The following is a 19,561-nucleotide window of genomic DNA, read 5'->3' on the forward strand; positions in this document are numbered from 1 at the left end:
AGATGCAAATTATTACTTAACCCTAAAATGTAAAAAACCCAAGTCTTTTAGTTGGAATTAATTCCCAAACTCAAACCTCACTTTTGACCACCACAATTGAATGGGATTGCCCTTCCTCTTTGTATTTCATCTCTACTGTAAACCAACACTATTTATGTGAAACTGCCGCTCAATTAAACGAGTCGAAAATACACCTTTTCCATACAAATTTTGAAATCACCAGAAACAAGTTTTTGAAAAAAAAAAAACCCTTAAATAGAAGGTGGAAATGTGGAATCACCTTCAAAATGCCATATAAACCAAATAAATTACCCGTTCTTGACAAAGGCCGAAAAATTTGTACACAATGCACCAATTCAAGTCAAGTTTCCAGAAGACTTTTTTGGCCCATCGGTAGTTTTTGGTACACCAATTCAATCCCAGCAACATAATAACAAACTTACAAACCCTTGATTAAAATTTGCACAAAAACTACAATCATCCTACATTAACTTCAGTCATGCAGTGTGTGTGATAGGGAGATTAAAACTTCTTTATACAAGCAGAGGACAGATTAAAGTACACCAACAAACCATTACCCTGGGCCCGATCCAGGCATGAACGACATGGCCCGTCTAAAATCCAGCGACTTGACAGACTCTGAAATATTTCTTCCCTGTGGTGGGACCCACAATCCTCCATGTGGCAGCAATACCCGTGATTGCCTCCCTTTGTTGCTGCTCACTTCTTCGCCTTCAGCAGGAACCTCTTTCACTTTCTTCACGTACTCAAAAAACTCAGCCACTTGTCGAGCATACCTTTTCACATACATATAAAAAAAGAAAATATGTTGATGTACTAAAATTAGATCACTTTAGAACAAATATGAAAAACATGTAAGATAAAGAAGCCATACTGCTGTTTAGCATCAATATCCTTGCTAAAATCAATGTTAGGCTCACAATCAAGAACCAAAGCAGGCACCTATTTGTAGAAAATAGTCAATAACCAAATGTAAAAAAACAAATTTAAAACAGTAACCATATTCAACTTTAAAGGTACCTTCTGAATGCTTGAGTGCATATGATTTCCCTCTAGATAAAATACACGGGATTTGATGTCAGGATGTAATGCACTATCCATGTGAGCAGGAAGATTACTAACAGACAGAGTCCCATGATTCCCACTTTCAAATGGAAAAAGCCAACTCTCATGCTTTTCATGCAAATCACGGAGATATTCTAAACTGACCCCGCCTTCCTCTGCTCTCTTTCTAAGCATCATCCGTTTGTGGCAAGTATCTGGGCTGGCCCGCAGATAGATAAAAGCATCTGGAATAAGGCCTGGAAGAGAAGAAACAACCGGATCAAACCATGAGTCATAGATGCTTATTTCCATCTCGTTCATCCAGTTAGCTTCGTGCACAGCTCTCACAAACACCTTTAACCAAAGAAAAAGTATATTGTTGTAAACACTAAACATATCATATACATAGTTCAGTTACTTAAAAAAGTCATAAAACATACCATCCGATCACTGAAAACACTTCTTTCCATTAATCTAAGGGGCTTAATTCCACTTGATGACTCTTTCTCCTGCATAACTCTTGTGACAAATACATAGTTCTGGAACGTGTAAGCATATCTTTTGGGCTCGGCATAAAAAGCATCTAGAATGTTGAAGTGATCAGGGCCGATGTCTTGCCACTTATCAATGGGTTCAGGAACAATCTCAACAAGATCCTGAAGCTCGAGTGTTTCATTAGCAATTCTCTGCAAGAAAGTTGTCTTTCCAACACTTATGTTTCCTTCTACACAGAAAGTGAGTCGTTTCTTTGGTTGTGTAGGGTTCACAACATTCTCTTTCAGCTCTTCATCCACACTCTGTTTGATGAACGTTGTTATACTTTCGGCATGGTTTTTATGAACAATGCCAACAGAGCTTCGTAAAAACTCCACCATCTTTTGATTCGATTTCCCAAAAAACTGACAAAATAACACAACAACTGTGATGAATAAACTAATAATGCCATTAAAAACATTGAACCACAATTTAATATCAAGAAGAATGCTACCACTGATATGGATGTTAGATCAATACTAGAAATATGAGGATACATAAGTAAACAAACAAACCACCCAGTAATGTCCCACCTAAGCCTGGCAAACAACGCGAATCGGCGACGTTTGATTGACGAGTTCAGTCAATACGGGTTCTGAGCAAAGTGAATTCTAGTCAAAATGGGTTATTTTAAAACAAAAGGTATCAGGTTCGGGCCAAAAGAACTTGTGGCCAAAATCAAATCGGGTTGAAATGAGCCATTTTAGAAAACTGTACATAATAGGTCACTTCACCCTTTATGGTGAGTAGTGGCAACTGGCAAGTGGAGTAACCAATGAGTCAAACCTGAACCGGCTGACCGTATTGGCTAAAAAAATGGTCAATGAGGAACATATGGAGGTGAGCCAGGCCAGTCTTTTTAGGTTGTTCCTGTTCATCTTGCAATACAATTCGGGTTGAACCGAATTAGATGGAGCTAAGTAATTTAAGGGCTGTGATTTACACACAAACTGTTTATAGTTTATACACGCATACATACATTCATGGGCTGCCTATCTGCCATGTACACACAGACTGTTTCATACACATACACAAACTACTTCATACACACACGTACATACAGTCATACCCACATATAGTCAATATATCATAGATACACTGTATCACACACATACATTAGCATGCATAAATAAATAACTAGCTTGGTTGGGTTTTTCAGGTCGGCTCGAGACTTGATCATGGTGGCAGCGGTAATGAAACGTTGGTGGCAACGAGTAAGTGAAGTGGAGACAAACAATAGTGATGGTAACCCATTTGAACCTTTTTTAAGTTAAAGAATGTTACAGTACTTTACTGTTTTACCCTGTTGGGTTAATTTAAATAAACCCAAATTGACCCGTTGACTAATCTGAGGTGACCCAAGTAAACCAATACACATACTATTTTTGCCTAAATCAACCCATTCTATGAAGAATGAATCAAGATTGCCACCTATACCCAGGTTTTATAACATAAGACAGCTATAGAATTACTTATATACCCTTGTTATCCCAGTAATTTATATATATACTATATCATCAAAAGTTAATAGTTGACAAATAAGCTAAACTGGTTGCAAACGCAGAATAATACCTTGTCCTTGTAGATTTTCTTAAGCTCAGCCACACCCCCAATCCCATTCTCCACCAACTTCCTTAAATTCCTCGGACCCACACCCGGAATCGTCAACAAATCCGGGTTCCCGGGTAACAACAACGGAGTCAAAGAACCCCTTTGTCTCCTAGTAAACTTCACAGGCTTCTCATCACCTCCATTCTCAGTATTGCCTTCGGAAGTCACCGAAACCCCCTTATCCGTATGAAACCAAGCGGCACTAGGATTCTCCTTAAACACACTCCAAGCCCTATTAATATTATTACTATCAGCCCTAATAGAGCAGCGGCAATTGTAGCTAAAATTAGAGCCCAAACGAGAGCATGTGTTGGTGCTGGTAGCGAAAGGGTTTCTGCAGCCTATTGCGGCGGCAGACGACATTGAAATTGGGTTAAACCCTAGAGGGGTAAATAAGTGGGATGAGGAAGAGAAAGAGAAGATGGGACAAGGGTTAAGGTTTAGGCGTAAAAGTAGTTTCTGCATGATGATGTAACCATTCCTTATCCATCTGAGTCCATCTTCTTTGTCTTCTTGCTACGGTTTCACCACTGTGATAATATTAATTTCTTTCTGCAAATAAATTTGTGTGGATAAACTTTGAGGGTTTTAGGATTTGGGATGGAACCTGTCTAGGGTTTTTACAAGTCACTTATAATAATCGGCCCTTCGGAGTTACGGCTTTGGTCCCTGTCATTTAAAAATGATTAACAATTTATAAAAATACAAAATAATAAACTACCGCTCCTCTACTACCACTACTACTCTACAACTACAACTACCACTATCACCAATAATAATAATAATAATAATAATAATAATAATAATTTGATTCATCTTAAAATTACCCTACAACACTATGCGTAGTTAAAATTTACCAGTGTTTTACGTCATGTGAAGTTTTGCAAAAAACAGTTATAGCGGTAAAATGTTCACAGCTCTTTTGCAATCATTAATTATCCTCCCACCATCTCTCTCTCTCTCTTCTCTCTCTCCCGATCCAACCACATTGTATCCACAAAGGTCATCCCCAAAATGTGACCAACCCAACCCCCACCCCCGCGGAGGTTCCAGCCGTTTGGCTTTAGTAGTCTCATTATCACACTTGATAGCAAAAAACTTGTTTTTGTTCCCATTATCTACCGAAATCTGGCTTATATCATCCTCATTTTCTTTATCAGTTATCATATAAAAAATATATTTTTTTACTTTGTTATAAAGCACAAAGAAAACATGGGATAATAAAAAACATATAACTTCGTAGGAAAGAGCCAAAAAGCAAGACTTCTACCCCACATGTCACGATGTGAGTGGCTGACCGGTCAATCACATCTAAACTCAGTTGACAGCTATATTCTCACGATTTAGCCCCAAACGATGAGATTTTTCATATTTATGGCTACGTGACACCCTTCGGTTGGATTAAAGTTAATAGAAAGCTTTGTAGCTTTCACAATTGGCCAAATGGTTAGAGTTGCAACAAATATAACATAGTTTTGTTAATCAAATTTGGTTAGTTAAAGGAATCAGATCAATAACCAGATTGTCTAGTTAACCAAATCATACTCAGCTATATGATAGCACAACCACTCGGAGGCTGAACTGGTGCGCATCATGGTATGTGACAATACAAGTCGTTCAAGTATATCACACACAACGTGATAATGAGCTTTCGTTGTAAAATCAATAAACGAGCACGTTATGTACTACAATACTAGCATTTTAATCTCCCCTATACAGGTGATGGTGGCAGATCCAATAACAACCAAAACCCCACACAATCATCAGAATCCAAACTATCTTGGATTGCTAGAAAATGTAACCCTCCGCTATTTTTCTTCGCCGCTTCCCAAGCTTCAGCCTCACTTGTAGTCACCGGTGATTTCTTATAAGAGGCATAGACATAACGGGTTGAAATCCCAACAGATAGTACCAAATTAGCACGGGCTAAGTCGGCTTCAACTGAACACACTTCTAAACCGTTCATCCAAGCTGCAACAACATTGTTTTAATAAATAAAGTCAAATCATGTGTTTCCAATGATGTATTAAATATGTGGTAAACCGGGTTGAAAGTCGTGCAAAAAACAAAACTTAACACCATAATTATTCCATATAATTACTCAATTAATCTAGTGTTTGCAATGATATTTAACACGTTAACTATTTTATCGAAAACTTTCAAAGCTGAACACCTTAACTATTCTATCAACCCATTTTGCCACCTAGAATGTATGTATGTACCAACCTGCCAACGGCCTTGCACGTGAAGATGCAACAGCCAATCCAGGAATCAACGTATTGTCATTGATTTCTATCCCCAACAAATCCAAATCCAGAGTTGCGCCAAAGGCAAATGATTTTTCTAGCGTCTCTAGCTCCTTCTTAACATCTGAAGAAACAAACTATCTAATTGATACAATAATAATACAAAAGTTCCTTAAAATCTTTACAGTCTTTTACTTAAAAAACAGTAATTTTGCCTCAACCAAAATAGAATTTACCTGAAAACAGTAACTGAACAAAAGCCCATTTTTCTCCATACGGCGTATCGGGCAGATCCATCGGAAACGGGTTATCAAGCGCAAGAAGCGGCTTAGACCCTTTCTGGAAACCAGGATGCCGTTTATACACCGTTTCATACCTTTCTTCCAGCCAAAGAAGAAGAGACAAACACTGAAATTGCATAACTTCAAGCATAAACACTTTCTAGATACTTAAAGTTATATTATAAACGCACCCGTTTGCTAGGAATCGGTTTAATCCCAAGCTCTTTGCAAGCTCTAGTAATAATTGTCTGCATTTGTGACCTGCAACCATCATTAATAAACCAATCTGAATCAACTGTTAACAAGAACACAAATTAACAAAAAAACCAAACAATCACCTGAAGAATCTGATTTTATCGGGTATAGGCACATCCAGCTCATCACAAATGGAGACAATAGCATCCTTCAAAGTGACACTATTAATAACATTATTAGGAAAGTACTTGGTATACTGAAGAGACAAAGAACTATCACAAGCTAAAAGCTCCCAGATCTTCTTCCCTCTAATATCAAGAATCGGTCTGGAGCAAAAATCCAGTTCCCATTCAGTAACACTCACCGGGTCGGTTTCCGGGTCAAGGTAACTCAATTCTGCAGTTGGGTCATCGTCATCTTGCTCTTCTTCATCAACGGGTAATGAAACCGAGCTTTCGGAGACCGAACTGGGTCGGATAGTGAGGGGTTTATGATGGTGGTTTGGAGAAAAAGGGTGGTGGGAGTTTGATGGGGTTTGATGGGATTTGAATGTGTGTGGTGAGTCTGGTGGTGTTGAAGCTTAGAGTGGCCATGCGGATGCTGAGACTGATCATGTTTGTGTGGAACTGGTGATGGATAAGATGCAAATATTTTCAGCATATACGGGGAAATTATGATGGGTTTTTAAGGTCCGGTTTTATATGGTTGGTTTCGTTGTAAAACCGTAAACCAAACCGTTTGGTATGGTTTGAAACCGACCAACCAGTAGTTAATGAAAAAACCAACCAGTAAACCAAACCGATGACCGGTTTGGGTAGTTTCACGGTTTCGAACCAAACCATGAACGTCCCTACTAGAAATGTTTTGAGTTCATTTATAAAAACTAATAATTTATCATAAACCATATAAATTTATAAACAGCGTTAGAGGGTTGATTTTTTTTTTTTAAGTGTGATCAATGTAACATATAGACTTGTAATGCTCATAATTTCTTTTTATACATAAAGTGGTTAATATATACTTTTTACCAAATGTTGTGTTTTCTTTTCTCCTTTGTTGATTTATGTGTAATTCTAGATTTACTCATATATTATTTCAGTATACAACTAACTTTTGTAATGATGTATTTTTGTGAAAAGACAATTTTTTCATATTGATTTGTTAAATTGTTATAATTTTTTTAAGACGTCAACTTTCTTCTATTTAGGTTAAATTGTTATAATACATTAATTAGTTTAAATATGATAAATATTTTATGCTTATATGTTAACTTGATGATTTATTTTTGTGGTTTAACATTTGAGTTTAACCGGCGTTGTTTATATCATAATAGGGATGAGCTCAGGATGGTACCGGTACCGACCGGTACCGATCCCGAATTTTGGAAATAGTTGGTACCGATACTGAAATGTTCGGTTCAGTACCGGTATCTGTTCGGTACCGGTATGGTACTGGTATTTCGTGAAAAATTCAGGAAATACCGGTACCGTACCGATACCGAAAACTCAAAACTTGGTACTGATTCGGTACCGGTATCAATCGGTACTCGTACTGAAAACGCTCATCCCTATATCATAACAAACATACTGGTACTGACCAAATTCGCGTAGACTCACCGTCGTATGCTAATTTATTTTTTGTTAATTCAAAGAATTTATTTTTTATTTCAATTCTGACGCCATTATGTGCGTAGCCAATATCTATACTATATATAATATAGATTCATGGGCAAATTAAGATGGTGAGATTTAAGATTTTTACAATATTTTAAGCACATGGTACAACTTTAAAGAGGGGCAAAGTAGTCATTATAACACTTAATTATCACATTTCTTTTATATTTCTCCAATATACTTACAATATTAGTACCTCCATTTTAATCATTTTTTGTAAATTTAAAGAATAATTACAAATTTAACCTCTATCTTTTTGCATATCTACTCTTTCTAATTTCACTTTTAACCCAACTTCCCCCATGATTTATAAAAGGTTATAACTTTTTCGCACATTAATATTTTTTAAAACACATTGCACCACAAAAACTAGTGTTTTATTGTCTTTAATTTGAGTATGATATTGCTATAGTTTTTTCAGTAAAAAAAAGCATTTTACGTAGAGGTGTTTGCGGTCAGGTTTTGATGGTTTTTAAATTAAACCGTGAGCCAAACCGAAACCGTTAGTAATGTTTTTTTGTCGTCGAAAACCGAAACCAACCAACTGAAAATTGAAATCGGTTGGCCAATAAAAGAAAAAAATCAACCGTGAAATCAAATCAACAACCGGTTTGAATGATTTCAAACTGAACAATGAGCACACGTAAATTTGTTATGTGACTATCAAGTTCTGCGTTTCCCGCTGCTCGTGCGGGTAGCCGCGTAGTCGATCAAAAATAAATACGCGTCAACTTCCGCAGGTGCAAAAAAACACCACGTCGTCGTCATCGTCGTCATCATCATGATCATCCGCCTCAGCAGTTGCTAAATCTTCTGAAACCTTTTAGTGAAATTCTCTTCTCTATGCAGTTAAACGGAACCACCAGCTTCTATTCCATTACCCACCCTAAATCATTCCAACTCTCAATTCCACCAAACCTCTACAGACCAAATGCAATTAACAACACACCCTCAATTGATCGCCACACAGCCGGCCAAGAGCTCTCGCGGAGCTATCCAACAGGCACATCCGTCAACTATGTGAATCAGGAAACATTGATAAAGCAATGGACTTTCTTTCCCAATTAGAAGCCCTAGGCTTTCGATTAACTTATGCTTCCTACACTTGTCTGTTAACAGCACTCGCTGCTGCCGGCAGACTTCCGAAGCCGAAGCAATTCTTCATGAAATGGTCGCCCTAGGGTTTCATCCAAGACAGAGAGTGTATAATATTTTGCTTAAAGGGTTTTTAAAAAGAGGGCTTTTAAGAGCTGCTGATAGGGTTATGGAGTCCATGAATGATTTGGGTGTGTTGAAGAATCGGGAAACGTACGAGATTCTCCTTGGGTGTTACGCGAGTGCTGGACTGTTAAATGACTCTTGGAAAGTTGTGGCTGATATGCGGAAAGATGGGTTTGAACCGAATTCGTTTGTGTACAGTAGGATTATTGAGCTTTATAGGGATAATGGAATGTGGAAGAAGGCTACGAACATTGTAGCGGAACTTAGGAACAATGGAGTTGTTCTTGATAAGAAGATTTTTAATAGTGTTATAGACACGTTTGGGAAATCGGGTGAATTAGGAGACGCACGCCAGGTGTTTGATAAAATGCTGCAAGAAGGGATTACACCAGATATCAGTACGTGGAATTCTTTGATTCGGTGGCATTGCAAGCACAGCGATCTCATGAATGCGCTTAAACTGTTTGGTGAAATGCAAGCACAAGGGCTGTATCCTGATCCAAGTATCTTTGTTACCATCAGTAGTCGGTTAGGTGAACAAGGGAAGTGGGATGTAATCGAGAAAACGTTTAACCGTTTGAAACATGGAGGTCATCGGCAAAGCGAGCTCATTTATGCAGTTTTGGTTGATATTTATGGGCAGTATGGGAGGTTTGAAGATGCAGAAGAGTGCATAAATACATTAAAACTTGAAGGGGTTTCATTGTCAGCTAGAATCTTTTGTGTGCTTGCAAACGCCTATGCCCAACTGACAAGTATTTTCGTATTTATGTTGTCTTGTAATGCTTGAAAATAACATACATTTGGCAATTTGATGCGACTTTGTTACACAGGGTTTGTGTGAGCAAACTGTTAAAGTTCTCCAGTTGATGGAACGTGAAGGAATCGAACCAAATCTTATTATGCTTAACGTATTGATCAATGTGTTTGGCATTGCTGGACGACACTTGGAGGCGCTCTCGGTATATCAGCACATAAAAGAAAGTGTATGTTCTTTTGTCTGTTATAAACCGCATAAAATATCTTAAAATTGGAGTTGCTTATGCTATTTGTACTCTTGGTTGCTTGTGAAGGGTGTAAGTCCAGACGTGGTTACCTACACTACTATTATGAAAGCTTTGATAAGAGCAAAGGAGTTTGATAAGGTGCCTATAGTGTGTATAAAGATATGGAGGCTAGTGGATGCTCGCCAGATAGGAAAGCTAGAGAATTGCTGCAAAATGCAATGATGGTTCTTCAACGCAGACATTAACAAGATTGTGAAGTTATATGGTTCGTGTCAAAAAGGGCAATTTTTTAGGACGGGTTGACCCAAAATACATATAGTTCCAAAATTTATTATTATGTAAATAATTAGGTTGTCAAATATGAATGTGAAATTTTATGGTTTCATTTATATTTTGGGGACTTTTGACCCGTTTCTTTGACCTGTTTCCTTTTAAGCTGATCTTTTTTTTTTACTTGTTTGGCATTTTATATACTAAACAGGTGGCAGATCCAGCGTATCATTCTGTGAAACGATGGTGGAGTCTTCATCAATGAAATGCTTTGCTTAAACTCCGAACAAGAAAAATGTAATTATCATGGTATGCAATACAATTGTTTGCCATAAATCAGCTAGCACAAAACATAAATCGAGTTAGATTGAATTTCTAATCATATTAACGCATTTGTCAATTATTGAAATATAATAAAAGGAATAAAAGTGTTTGCGGGTCAGACCAACCTGAGTACATGACCTGGCCTAACCGTAACCATGCATTTGGCTCCAACTAAGGCACTAGCCACGAACAAAGATGAATTTTGAGAACTAATTCTTATCTACAATGATGTGTTTAATGCATAGAACAGCACACATAAGATCATACAAGAGTTGAGTTTCACAAGAGGCTTATTATGATCTTATTTTTCCACACGCTAGAAAACAAATGTGTGTAGGAGTGTTGTTCGGGTCTTGGATTATTCAGTTAAAGTTATTCGGTATTTTTTTTTTTTTTTTTTGTAGTTGTATGTATTCTAAAGGAGACTCAAATGAAATTTTTGCCTCTTGTGCTAAGTTCATATAAAAAAATCAGGTTAGTACGGTCAGTTGTTTTCTCATGGTCTCTCATGTGCACACATATAAAGTTATTTTATTTGTATGTGTTGCCCACTTCGAGCAAATTGGACATTGTGTTACTGATAACGTGATTAAATCCCCGCTTCTTACATAAAATCTCACGTTAGTTATAAGGGCCATTGACTGAAACTATTTGAGAGTGATTTGGCCCGATATCACTTTGTGTAAATTGTCGTATTTGAATATAAAATGTGATTTATTTGGGTTTGTAATTAATATATTTGAAATATTCTATCAATCTAAAGGTATGTGTATATAATTAAAATGACATGTTACGGCATAATATGTCTTTTATGTAACAAAACCAATCAAGCAACACACGACGAAGCTTGTTGGTGACCAATTTGACGGGCTGTCTCAAGATTTAACTATTTAAGCATCCCTCTTCTTTCAAAAGGAGATAATTTCTTATTTAGCCCTTCAAAAAGAAGGATATAATTCCCTAATTATTAAACAATTTTATTTATGGTTAATAATAAAGATTTGAGACAATATAAATATTGGTCTCAACCATAGGAATTATGCGTGTTTTAGTGATACATTCAAAAAATCTTTATAAGAATGCAAACAGTTACATCTTTTGTTTAATTCTATCAAATAGTCATTAATTCTTTTATTACATGTCAATAATATATAATTTGTTTAATTCTATCAAATAGTCATTAATTCTTTTATTACATGTCAATAATATATAATTTGTTTAATTCTATCAAATAGTCAATAATTCTTTTATTGCATGTCAATAATATATAATTTGTTTACTTCTATCAAATAGCCATTAATTCTTTAATAATTGCATGTTAATAATATATAATTTACTATGTTAGTAACCCGTGTAATACACGGGCTGAATAAAGAATGTAACATCAATAAAAAAAGATGTTTATATACAATTCAATGGTACGAAATGACAACTTTAGTTTAAAATTGTAAAATAAATCAATATGTACACACGCTTGAAAAAGAGACTTTTAATAGTTCAGTTGTTGTATGCAAATCAAATGGATCTTTATAATAATAATATTTTGAAATAAAGTATTTAAAAAATTAGTTTAAAAGACTTTAAACATTTTCTTATTTCTGGAAATCACCATTAAATAAGAGTTAATGAAAATTTAATTTAGTAATTTTAAAAAAAATAATAATAAATATAGCATATTAATTTAATATATTTAAATAGGGTTTTATTTTGAAAATAAATTATGTGTCATCCTATGTGGGCACTTTAGAAAGATGGATGTGTCTATATAATGTTACTTTAATATAGTAGTGTGAAGTAAGATTTGTATAAAATTTAGTGTCTTATGATCTATTCTAATTTTGTATTATTTTCATCATATTCGAAATTCTGTCTCAACAATTGAAACATTAAATTTCAAGTCACTCATTGTTTGGATGTTTTCTAATTTTTTAAAAGTTTTGGTTTTAGAGGACTTTTATATAACTTATTTAGTTTTTCTAAATGATTTATATCTAAAGATTTGTATTTGAGAACCATAGACAGGATTAGACACGAACGAAACACAAACATATTTTACTTAATATAAAAGCAAATTCTTGACAAAAGTCCATACATTTCCACTTACCATCCACAGTTTATTTTCTTAAACACCAAAATAGTAAAATAATCAAGAACAAGAGTTGCTTAAACCTCGACTTCAACACCCATGATAGCACAATTGTAAACATAGTTGTCGGACTTCTTTTGACCAACCATGGTCCACTTTGGTGGTCCTTCACTCGGAACCCATGCATATATTTCAACATGAGCATCCTTTTCATCAGTCCAATGACCACTAACAATTATCACCCGATCTCCACACCCTCTAAAAGCAATGCCCCAACCATCCATATTGTTAGCCCTTTCAGGCAACTTGCCTATGCTATCCCACATTTTGGCCTTCTTGTCAAACTTTTTCACCTCCTTGTCTTCACAATCAGCAGCATACAACTCATTATCAACCACCGCAAGCAACGGTGGAGACATTGAGTAATCGCAACCACCACCAAAGGGCCACATGCCAGGAACCTCCGTCCACGTCTTGGTCTTCAAATCATACTCCTCTCCACATGAAAGCGGCTTCATATCCGCCCCACCGCACCCACCCACCACATAAAACTTCCCATCCATAAACACACCGGAACTCATCTTTCTTGGCTTGAGTAGGCTTCGAAGCGTCTCCCAAGCTCCCGTTTCGCTGTTGTAACCCTCAACGGTGTCCATGATCTGTCCCTTTCTGTTAATGCCGCCTGCGAAGATCGCGATCTTCCCAAGACTCGCAGACCCGAATAAAGATCTTGGGCTGTTCATTTGCGGCCCTTCGGTCCATGAATTCGTCAGCGGGCTGTACTTGAAGACAGCCTGACCAGAAACATGTTTGCCAAGAACCAAAAGCTCGGTCCCAACCCCCATGGACTCTTTGTCTGAATGAGCGAAGCCTGCATCGCCATCTATCATCGGTACATGCATCCATTTCTTGTTAATAGGCTCAAATGCCTCCCATTTCAGCATGCTGCAAGAAAAATAAACCCGAAATTCAACTACTAGATTCTTGTTTCCCAATGAACCCCCTGACATGTTTTCTTGATTCTTCTTGTATTTGTCTTTGATCACTTGCAAAAATTTCGACAACATATATATTATCAAAATGACATGGGAAAAAAATAGGTAACTAGAAATGTATAATTGATTTGTTACCATATGATGAAGAAAATATAATACGGATCTATCAACAATTAAATATATGCCTTTTTTACATGAAAATACATAAAACCGAAGAATTTAAAACATAAAACAAAAGAATATAAAGCATGTACATAGTTAACAAAATCAAAGAAGCTAGAATGCTTATGCAACTCAGACATAACTATATAAAAGAATTACACTAGTCCTAATTGCAAGATTGATCATGAACAATATAATTTAATGATAGGAATTTGAAAGATGCAACCTATCAAATTGGTAAAAAAAAAAGCATCATTGTTTTTTTACCTCTTTCTCTCTTACAAATGTATGCATATGTAACCTCAACCGATTACTACTTATATAGAAGAAAGAAGCGTTGGAGAGAGAAATAATAATGTGGGCACTGATAGAGTGGCATGCTAGCCGTGATACTTAGGTGTGGCCCACTCTCATGCGAAACACCAGTTGTCTTGAAATGGTGATTGGCAATAGTTCATGTGTTCCAACGACTGTTGTTAAATCTATGGACAAAATACAGCTGTATACAGTATACACAATAAATATGTGTGTTGTTTCCACAATATCTATGCGTGTCTAACTTACAAAGCCAGTTCTTACGCCCTTTCGTTACTTTCTTTTGTACAAAAGCCGGCTTTAACTGTCAAATATTTAATTATTGAATTTTATAACCCTTTCTTTAATACAAAAATCTGGCTTTCGGCACTCAAATACTAGCCAGTCCTTACGACCCTTCCGTTACTTTCTTTTATGCAAATACTGGCTTTTAGCTGTCAAATATTTAATTATTAAATTTTATAACCCTTTCTTTAATACAAAAACTCTGGCTTTCGACACTCAAATACTAGCCAGTTCTTAAGACCCTCCCGTTACTTTCTTTTGTGCAAAAATTGGCTTTAACTGTCAAATATTTAATTATTAAATTTTATAACCCTTCCTTTACTACAAAAATCTGGCTTTCGGCACTCAAATACTTAATGATAAGTTTTATAAACTAATCGTTACAATCCTATAGAATTTATGTAATTAAGATGAAAATTTTATAAGGGGTGGCACATTGGATATAAAGCATAAGGCTAATGCAGGTCATTTATATTTATTTGAGTGAATTCTTTATTTTGTATGGAGTGGTTGTGGATGGAGGAAAAGGAAAAATTTACTATTCACGAGTAAATTTAGAAAAACAGTATTCATACTTTATTATTTTTTAATATTTGTAAAAAGTGTTATGAGTGAATGAGAGAGAAAATATAATAATAAAGCCATAAAAAGGTATTATTTAATTGAAAATGAGAAAGAAAATATACTAATTTTAGTTAAATGACTAACTGGTCTCTCAACTTCTTAAATTACCAACATTTGTATGGAAATTTTCAGGATGTTATATCGGTATTTAATTAAAAAAAAATTACACTATGGGCAAATTTCATCTTTTTTTACCCGCACTGTTGTTTGTAATTTCCAACTAGTTATCAAAGTGTCATTAGTTTAATGTTAACCATTAAACTAATTTGAAGAAACACCATCATTTTTTTTCACTATTTATAGCTGAAATTGTTGATATGAATCTATCTTTTAACACACATACACAAAGTGTGTGATTTGTGTAAGGAGTTATGCTACAAGTGGCATCGTGTCTAAAAAATGTAGGAAGCCATCACAAGGCACTACTTGTTTTGAATTACCTGTACACAAGAAAAAAAACCCAAAGGTCTTGCGTGAAGATACATAATTCTCATACACACTTATTAAACTCCTCATACGCCGTTAAATTCTGACATTTAGAATTACTAACGTGTTAAAAATCTTGTTACATCCTTATTGAAATTCTAGCGAACCTTTAAACACTGGATGCATTGTTAAACACCCTAATTCCAACACATGTCAAAAAGTGCTTATTTTAATATAATAAAATTATATTGACACTTGAAAATTTTGTCCGACTTTATGGTAAAGTTTATAAAAAAATAACAGGTTTTTTTAATCAATGGTTATTTTTTTCTACATATAATTTTGTGTATGCTTACACATAAATGCGTATGTTATGCATTTAAATTGATCAAACTAATTCGTTCATATATAGTTTAATTTTGTAAGGTCACTTACACATGCGTAGAATTTTAGCTTTATATTATTTACACATGTATAGATTATATGTGTAATGAGTTGATTATAATTTTTATCATTAGTATTGGTAAAATAAGCCGATAAAGAACCGAACAACCGATTCAAGCCCGTACTCGCAATACAAGTTTATTATCATTATTAGTATTAGTAAAATAAGTTAACAAAGAAACTAACCACCAATTCAAGATTGGTATAAACTTTCCAAGTTTATTAAAGTTTCGATCCGACTTTATCCTGAAACCAAGCTGGCGATGTGAATTTTATGCCAACTCACGAACAGTGGCTATTCGGTGATAATGTACAAGTCGTCAAAACCGAACCTTAAATAAAATATGGATAAAATAAAATAGACAAGGGCATAATTGTCTTTTAGACTTAAGAGTAAAAATGTTTGTTTATGAATTTGGTCTATCCTAAACCCTCCGCCGATCTATCTATCTGCTAGGGTTCCGATTCGATTGCTCTCGATTTCAAGTTCTTTCAATTTCAGCTCAGCGTTAACAGGTACGTGGATTCGTCGATTTTAACTTCCAGATTGAGGAAGAAAGAAAATGAGTGAAGAGGTAGGTCCCAGCAGAGCCCAGTTGGACCCGCAAGACTCACCTTGAAGAGGGACGTCTGCGCAAAGACCAACTGGTTCCGCAGGACCCACCATGCTCAGAGAGATGAAGACCTTACGCGCAGTACGACTAGCTGTTCCCGCAGGAAAAGCCTCCCAATGGTGAAGTACCCCGCCTGTTCCCGCAGCTGCGGATACAAGCCATCAGGGAAGGCTACCCGCACTAATAGTAAGGCTACACGCACAAGGCACTAACTCTCAATAATTCAATAATGTCACCTGAAGAAGGAATGAGCAAGGCGAGAATACTCCCGCCCAAATGAGCCAGTTCGTACGCTTCTGGAGGATCTTTTGTACTATACCTGCCAAGGTATGGACAAGATCTGACCAAAGCAGTGACAGCTCACTGACAACAGTACGACGAGGAGCACGCTCTAGTACTTAATGTCACTATCAGCCGCTGCCTACTCACCAACCCTTGTCGTGGCACGTACATAGCCTGCAGTTGGTGGAAAAGGGAATAGTACACAGCCGGCCATGTCACTATCAGCCGCTGCCTACACACCAACCACCAGCATGGCACGTGCGTAGCCCACAGTTGGTAGAAAAGGAATATTATACAGCTGGCTGTACCTGCTTGGAAACCTACATTCGGCTATAAATACTCCAACACCTTGGAACGGTATCATATCTTATCATATTATCTTATACCATCACATATTTTATCTGCTCTAGCTATTTCTCTTAATATACACTTATATTCAGAGCAATCTAGTCTGATTCTCACGCCGGAGGGTGGTCACAAGGAGGTACCCCCCCCTTCCCAGTGACGAGCTCACGGTGTCTGTTTTGCAGGTCATCAGAAGAGTAACCATCTTTGCCGGACCTAACCCTCGTGGGAAACATCTACTTAACCCCCAGATTATCCGTAATCTGCCGGGGTCTTTTAGTGTTTCTTCATTGGCGTCATCCGTGCATAAAAGCTAGAACTAATTTTCTCAGTTTTTTCAAAACCTCTGGAAAGATGGTTAAGGTTACTCCGATGCCAAGGCCAACGAGTGACCAAGAAACTCCGGTAACCACAACCCCAGCTACTGGGGGGAACACCGGCGAGTACACAAATTTTACGAACACTACCCCGGTTACCCAAGCCGAGGCAAGTGCAGTAAATAATCCTCCCCTGGGATTCACCGATACCCAGTTGGAGAGACAACAGACGAGGCTCCCCCGCCAAACACTTGATCAAGTTAAAGCGTGGGCGGAAGCACGTCAGAAAGAATTCCAAGCTGAGTTGGATGAACGTTTACGTTCACTCCAACAGGCTAATGACGAGTTCGGAAACACTCGACAACAGCTCAACATGAGCAATGAGTGTGAGTACTTGAATGATGATTGGGAGGAGTCCGACAGTGACGCAAACCCTCGTCATAGGGCGAAAGGGAAGCGCAAGGAAACGGACTTCCAACCAAGAAGGAATTTTGGAGAAACCTTCAAATCAAGGAACGTGGGGGGAAACCCACGTGACTTCTCCAAAACCTTTAGACCAACTGTTGCAAATGCGGGAACGTCCAAGTTTGCAAGGGACATTGCGGAAGAAATCGCCCGGAAGAGTGCCAAACAGATGTCCAACATCGGCACTTATGATGGTATATCCGACCCAGATGATCACTTAAACAGATTCATAGCGGGGGCAACCGTCAGCAACTGGACGGGACCCACGTGGTGTTATATGTTCCAGATGACGCTGGTTGGAGCGGCCAGGGCGTGGTTTGATCGTTTACCAGTCCACCACATCTATGATTGGGCGGACTTCCAACACAAGTTCAGCCAGCACTTCAGCCAACAGAGGAAATATACTGAAGAGCGGTGGACGATCCTCAACTGCGTTAGAGAAGAGGATGAATCTTTACTAGACTTCATCACTCGTTTCAACTCGAAAAAGCTGGGTCTGGGCACCATAAGCGAAGATCTTGTTCGCGCCGCTTTCATCCAGGGCGCCGAATACCCAGAGCTTATGCGCACGTTGACGGGTAAAGACGGCATGCCATCCACATGGGATGCCATCATGACGGTGGCCAAGCGCTTTGCCGAAACGGAGAAGCAACTGGGTAGGGATCTTCCCCAGAGTACAAACCTCTACACGCAGAGGACTAGAGAAAACAACGTCCGGACCGCCCGACAAAACAAAAAGAGGAAGCTAGGTATTTGGCAGTCAAGGGTAAACTTTGACACCTCATCCAGCTCTCGCCCTCTAGTAGGCGGAAGGGATAACACGCACCCATCAAGCCGAAACCCCCGGTGGACGCCACTCACCAAAAGCGTCACGGAGATATTTGCCACCGAAAAACTCCCATGGCCAAAAGCTCCAATGGTCCGGCAGCGACATAACGCGGATCAGAGCAAATCCTGTGACTTCCACGGGACAAAGGGTCACACCACTGAGGAGTGTATATCCTTGAGGGATATTGTTGAAACATTCGTCAAGGATGGAAAACTTACACACCTTGTGGCATCAATCAAGAATGGAGGGAAGAATGATAACCGATACAAAAGCAACGGACGAAAGCCTGTTGACATCAGCATCCACATGGTTCATAGTAACGTCAGAGGAAGAAAAAGACGAACGACAGAACCATGCGCGTGGAAGGAAGCTGAGGTGCGCTTCCCGCGAGTGCCAGGGGGACCCAGCAAAGAAGGCCCTATCGTTATCAAAAGCCAGCTGGGGCACTACATCACTTCCCGCACTCTTGCTGACAACGGCGCCTCGTCAACGGTTATGTACAGGCAGTTCTTTGACAAGCTAGACGACGAAGACAAGGAACGCCTGGAAACGGTCTACGCCTCGATGGAAGGGTTCGACGGCAGCACAAACACCCCCTGGGTATCCTATCTTTCCCCGTCATTCTCACATACGGGAAACACTCCCGCACAGAAGACGTGGACTTTGTCGTAATGAGGAAGCCACACCACACATATGACATTCTCTTCGGGAGATACGGGATGGCAAGATTCAATGCCGTGGTATCTTCAGTCCACGGCATGATGTGATGGCCAACAGCTGAGGGTGTAGCGATGATCACCGGTATTCCCCAGGTATGCATCGCATCTGTCTCATCAAAACCCAAACCAAAGATGGCTAAACCAACCATCACCGAACCAGAAGAACGGGCCTTCAATGGCAAATACCCTGACCAGGCTGTTACCATTGGCCCAACAGTCACTGATC

The 19,561-nt window shown here is 38.0% G+C and overlaps 1 protein-coding gene and 3 pseudogenes across 3 annotated transcripts; 1 reads left to right on the plus strand and 3 right to left on the minus strand.

The window, feature by feature from the left end:
• Positions 1–435: 435 nt before the first annotated feature.
• On the minus strand, positions 436–3,573 carry LOC143536087 (uncharacterized). Its single transcript, XM_077030162.1, has 5 exons — positions 3,172–3,573; positions 1,506–1,964; positions 1,042–1,419; positions 896–963; positions 436–797 (listed from the first exon to the last, which is right to left on the minus strand). The coding sequence occupies exons 1-5, from the start codon at positions 3,571–3,573 to the stop codon at positions 575–577; spliced, it is 1,530 nt and encodes a 509-aa protein (XP_076886277.1). The 3' UTR covers positions 436–574.
• A 1,187-nt stretch (positions 3,574–4,760) lies between these two features.
• Positions 4,761–6,546, minus strand: LOC143536037 (protein TAB2 homolog, chloroplastic-like; annotated as a pseudogene). Its single transcript, XR_013135816.1, has 5 exons — positions 6,076–6,546; positions 5,929–5,998; positions 5,693–5,864; positions 5,437–5,580; positions 4,761–5,181 (listed from the first exon to the last, which is right to left on the minus strand). The product of XR_013135816.1 is annotated as a protein TAB2 homolog, chloroplastic-like (transcript).
• A 1,902-nt stretch (positions 6,547–8,448) lies between these two features.
• LOC143536088 (uncharacterized) lies at positions 8,449–10,078 on the plus strand (annotated as a pseudogene). Its single transcript, XR_013135826.1, has 3 exons — positions 8,449–9,573; positions 9,656–9,812; positions 9,900–10,078. The product of XR_013135826.1 is annotated as an uncharacterized LOC143536088 (transcript).
• Positions 10,079–12,590: 2,512 nt separating this feature from the next.
• LOC143536089 (F-box/kelch-repeat protein SKIP11 pseudogene) lies at positions 12,591–13,523 on the minus strand (annotated as a pseudogene).
• Between the last annotated feature and the right edge of the window lie 6,038 nt (positions 13,524–19,561).

This window comes from Bidens hawaiensis, unplaced genomic scaffold, assembly GCF_021521415.1.
Source record: "Bidens hawaiensis isolate Kalapana, Puna unplaced genomic scaffold, B.hawaiensis_p1.1 tig00010732_1, whole genome shotgun sequence".
Classification (NCBI taxonomy): Eukaryota; Viridiplantae; Streptophyta; class Magnoliopsida; order Asterales; family Asteraceae; genus Bidens; species Bidens hawaiensis.

Bases quoted from the DNA above. Each gene is read 5' to 3' on its own strand.
- LOC143536087 (XM_077030162.1), bottom strand. From the start codon at position 3,573: ATGTCGTCTGCCGCCGCAATAGGCTGCAGAAACCCTTTCGCTACCAGC. The intron at 1,420-1,505 runs GTATGTTTTATG...CTTTGGTTAAAG, and splicing joins GTGTTTTCAGTGATCGGATG to GTGTTTGTGAGAGCTGTGCA. The intron at 798-895 runs GTATGGCTTCTT...GTATGTGAAAAG, and splicing joins GATATTGATGCTAAACAGCA to GTATGCTCGACAAGTGGCTG.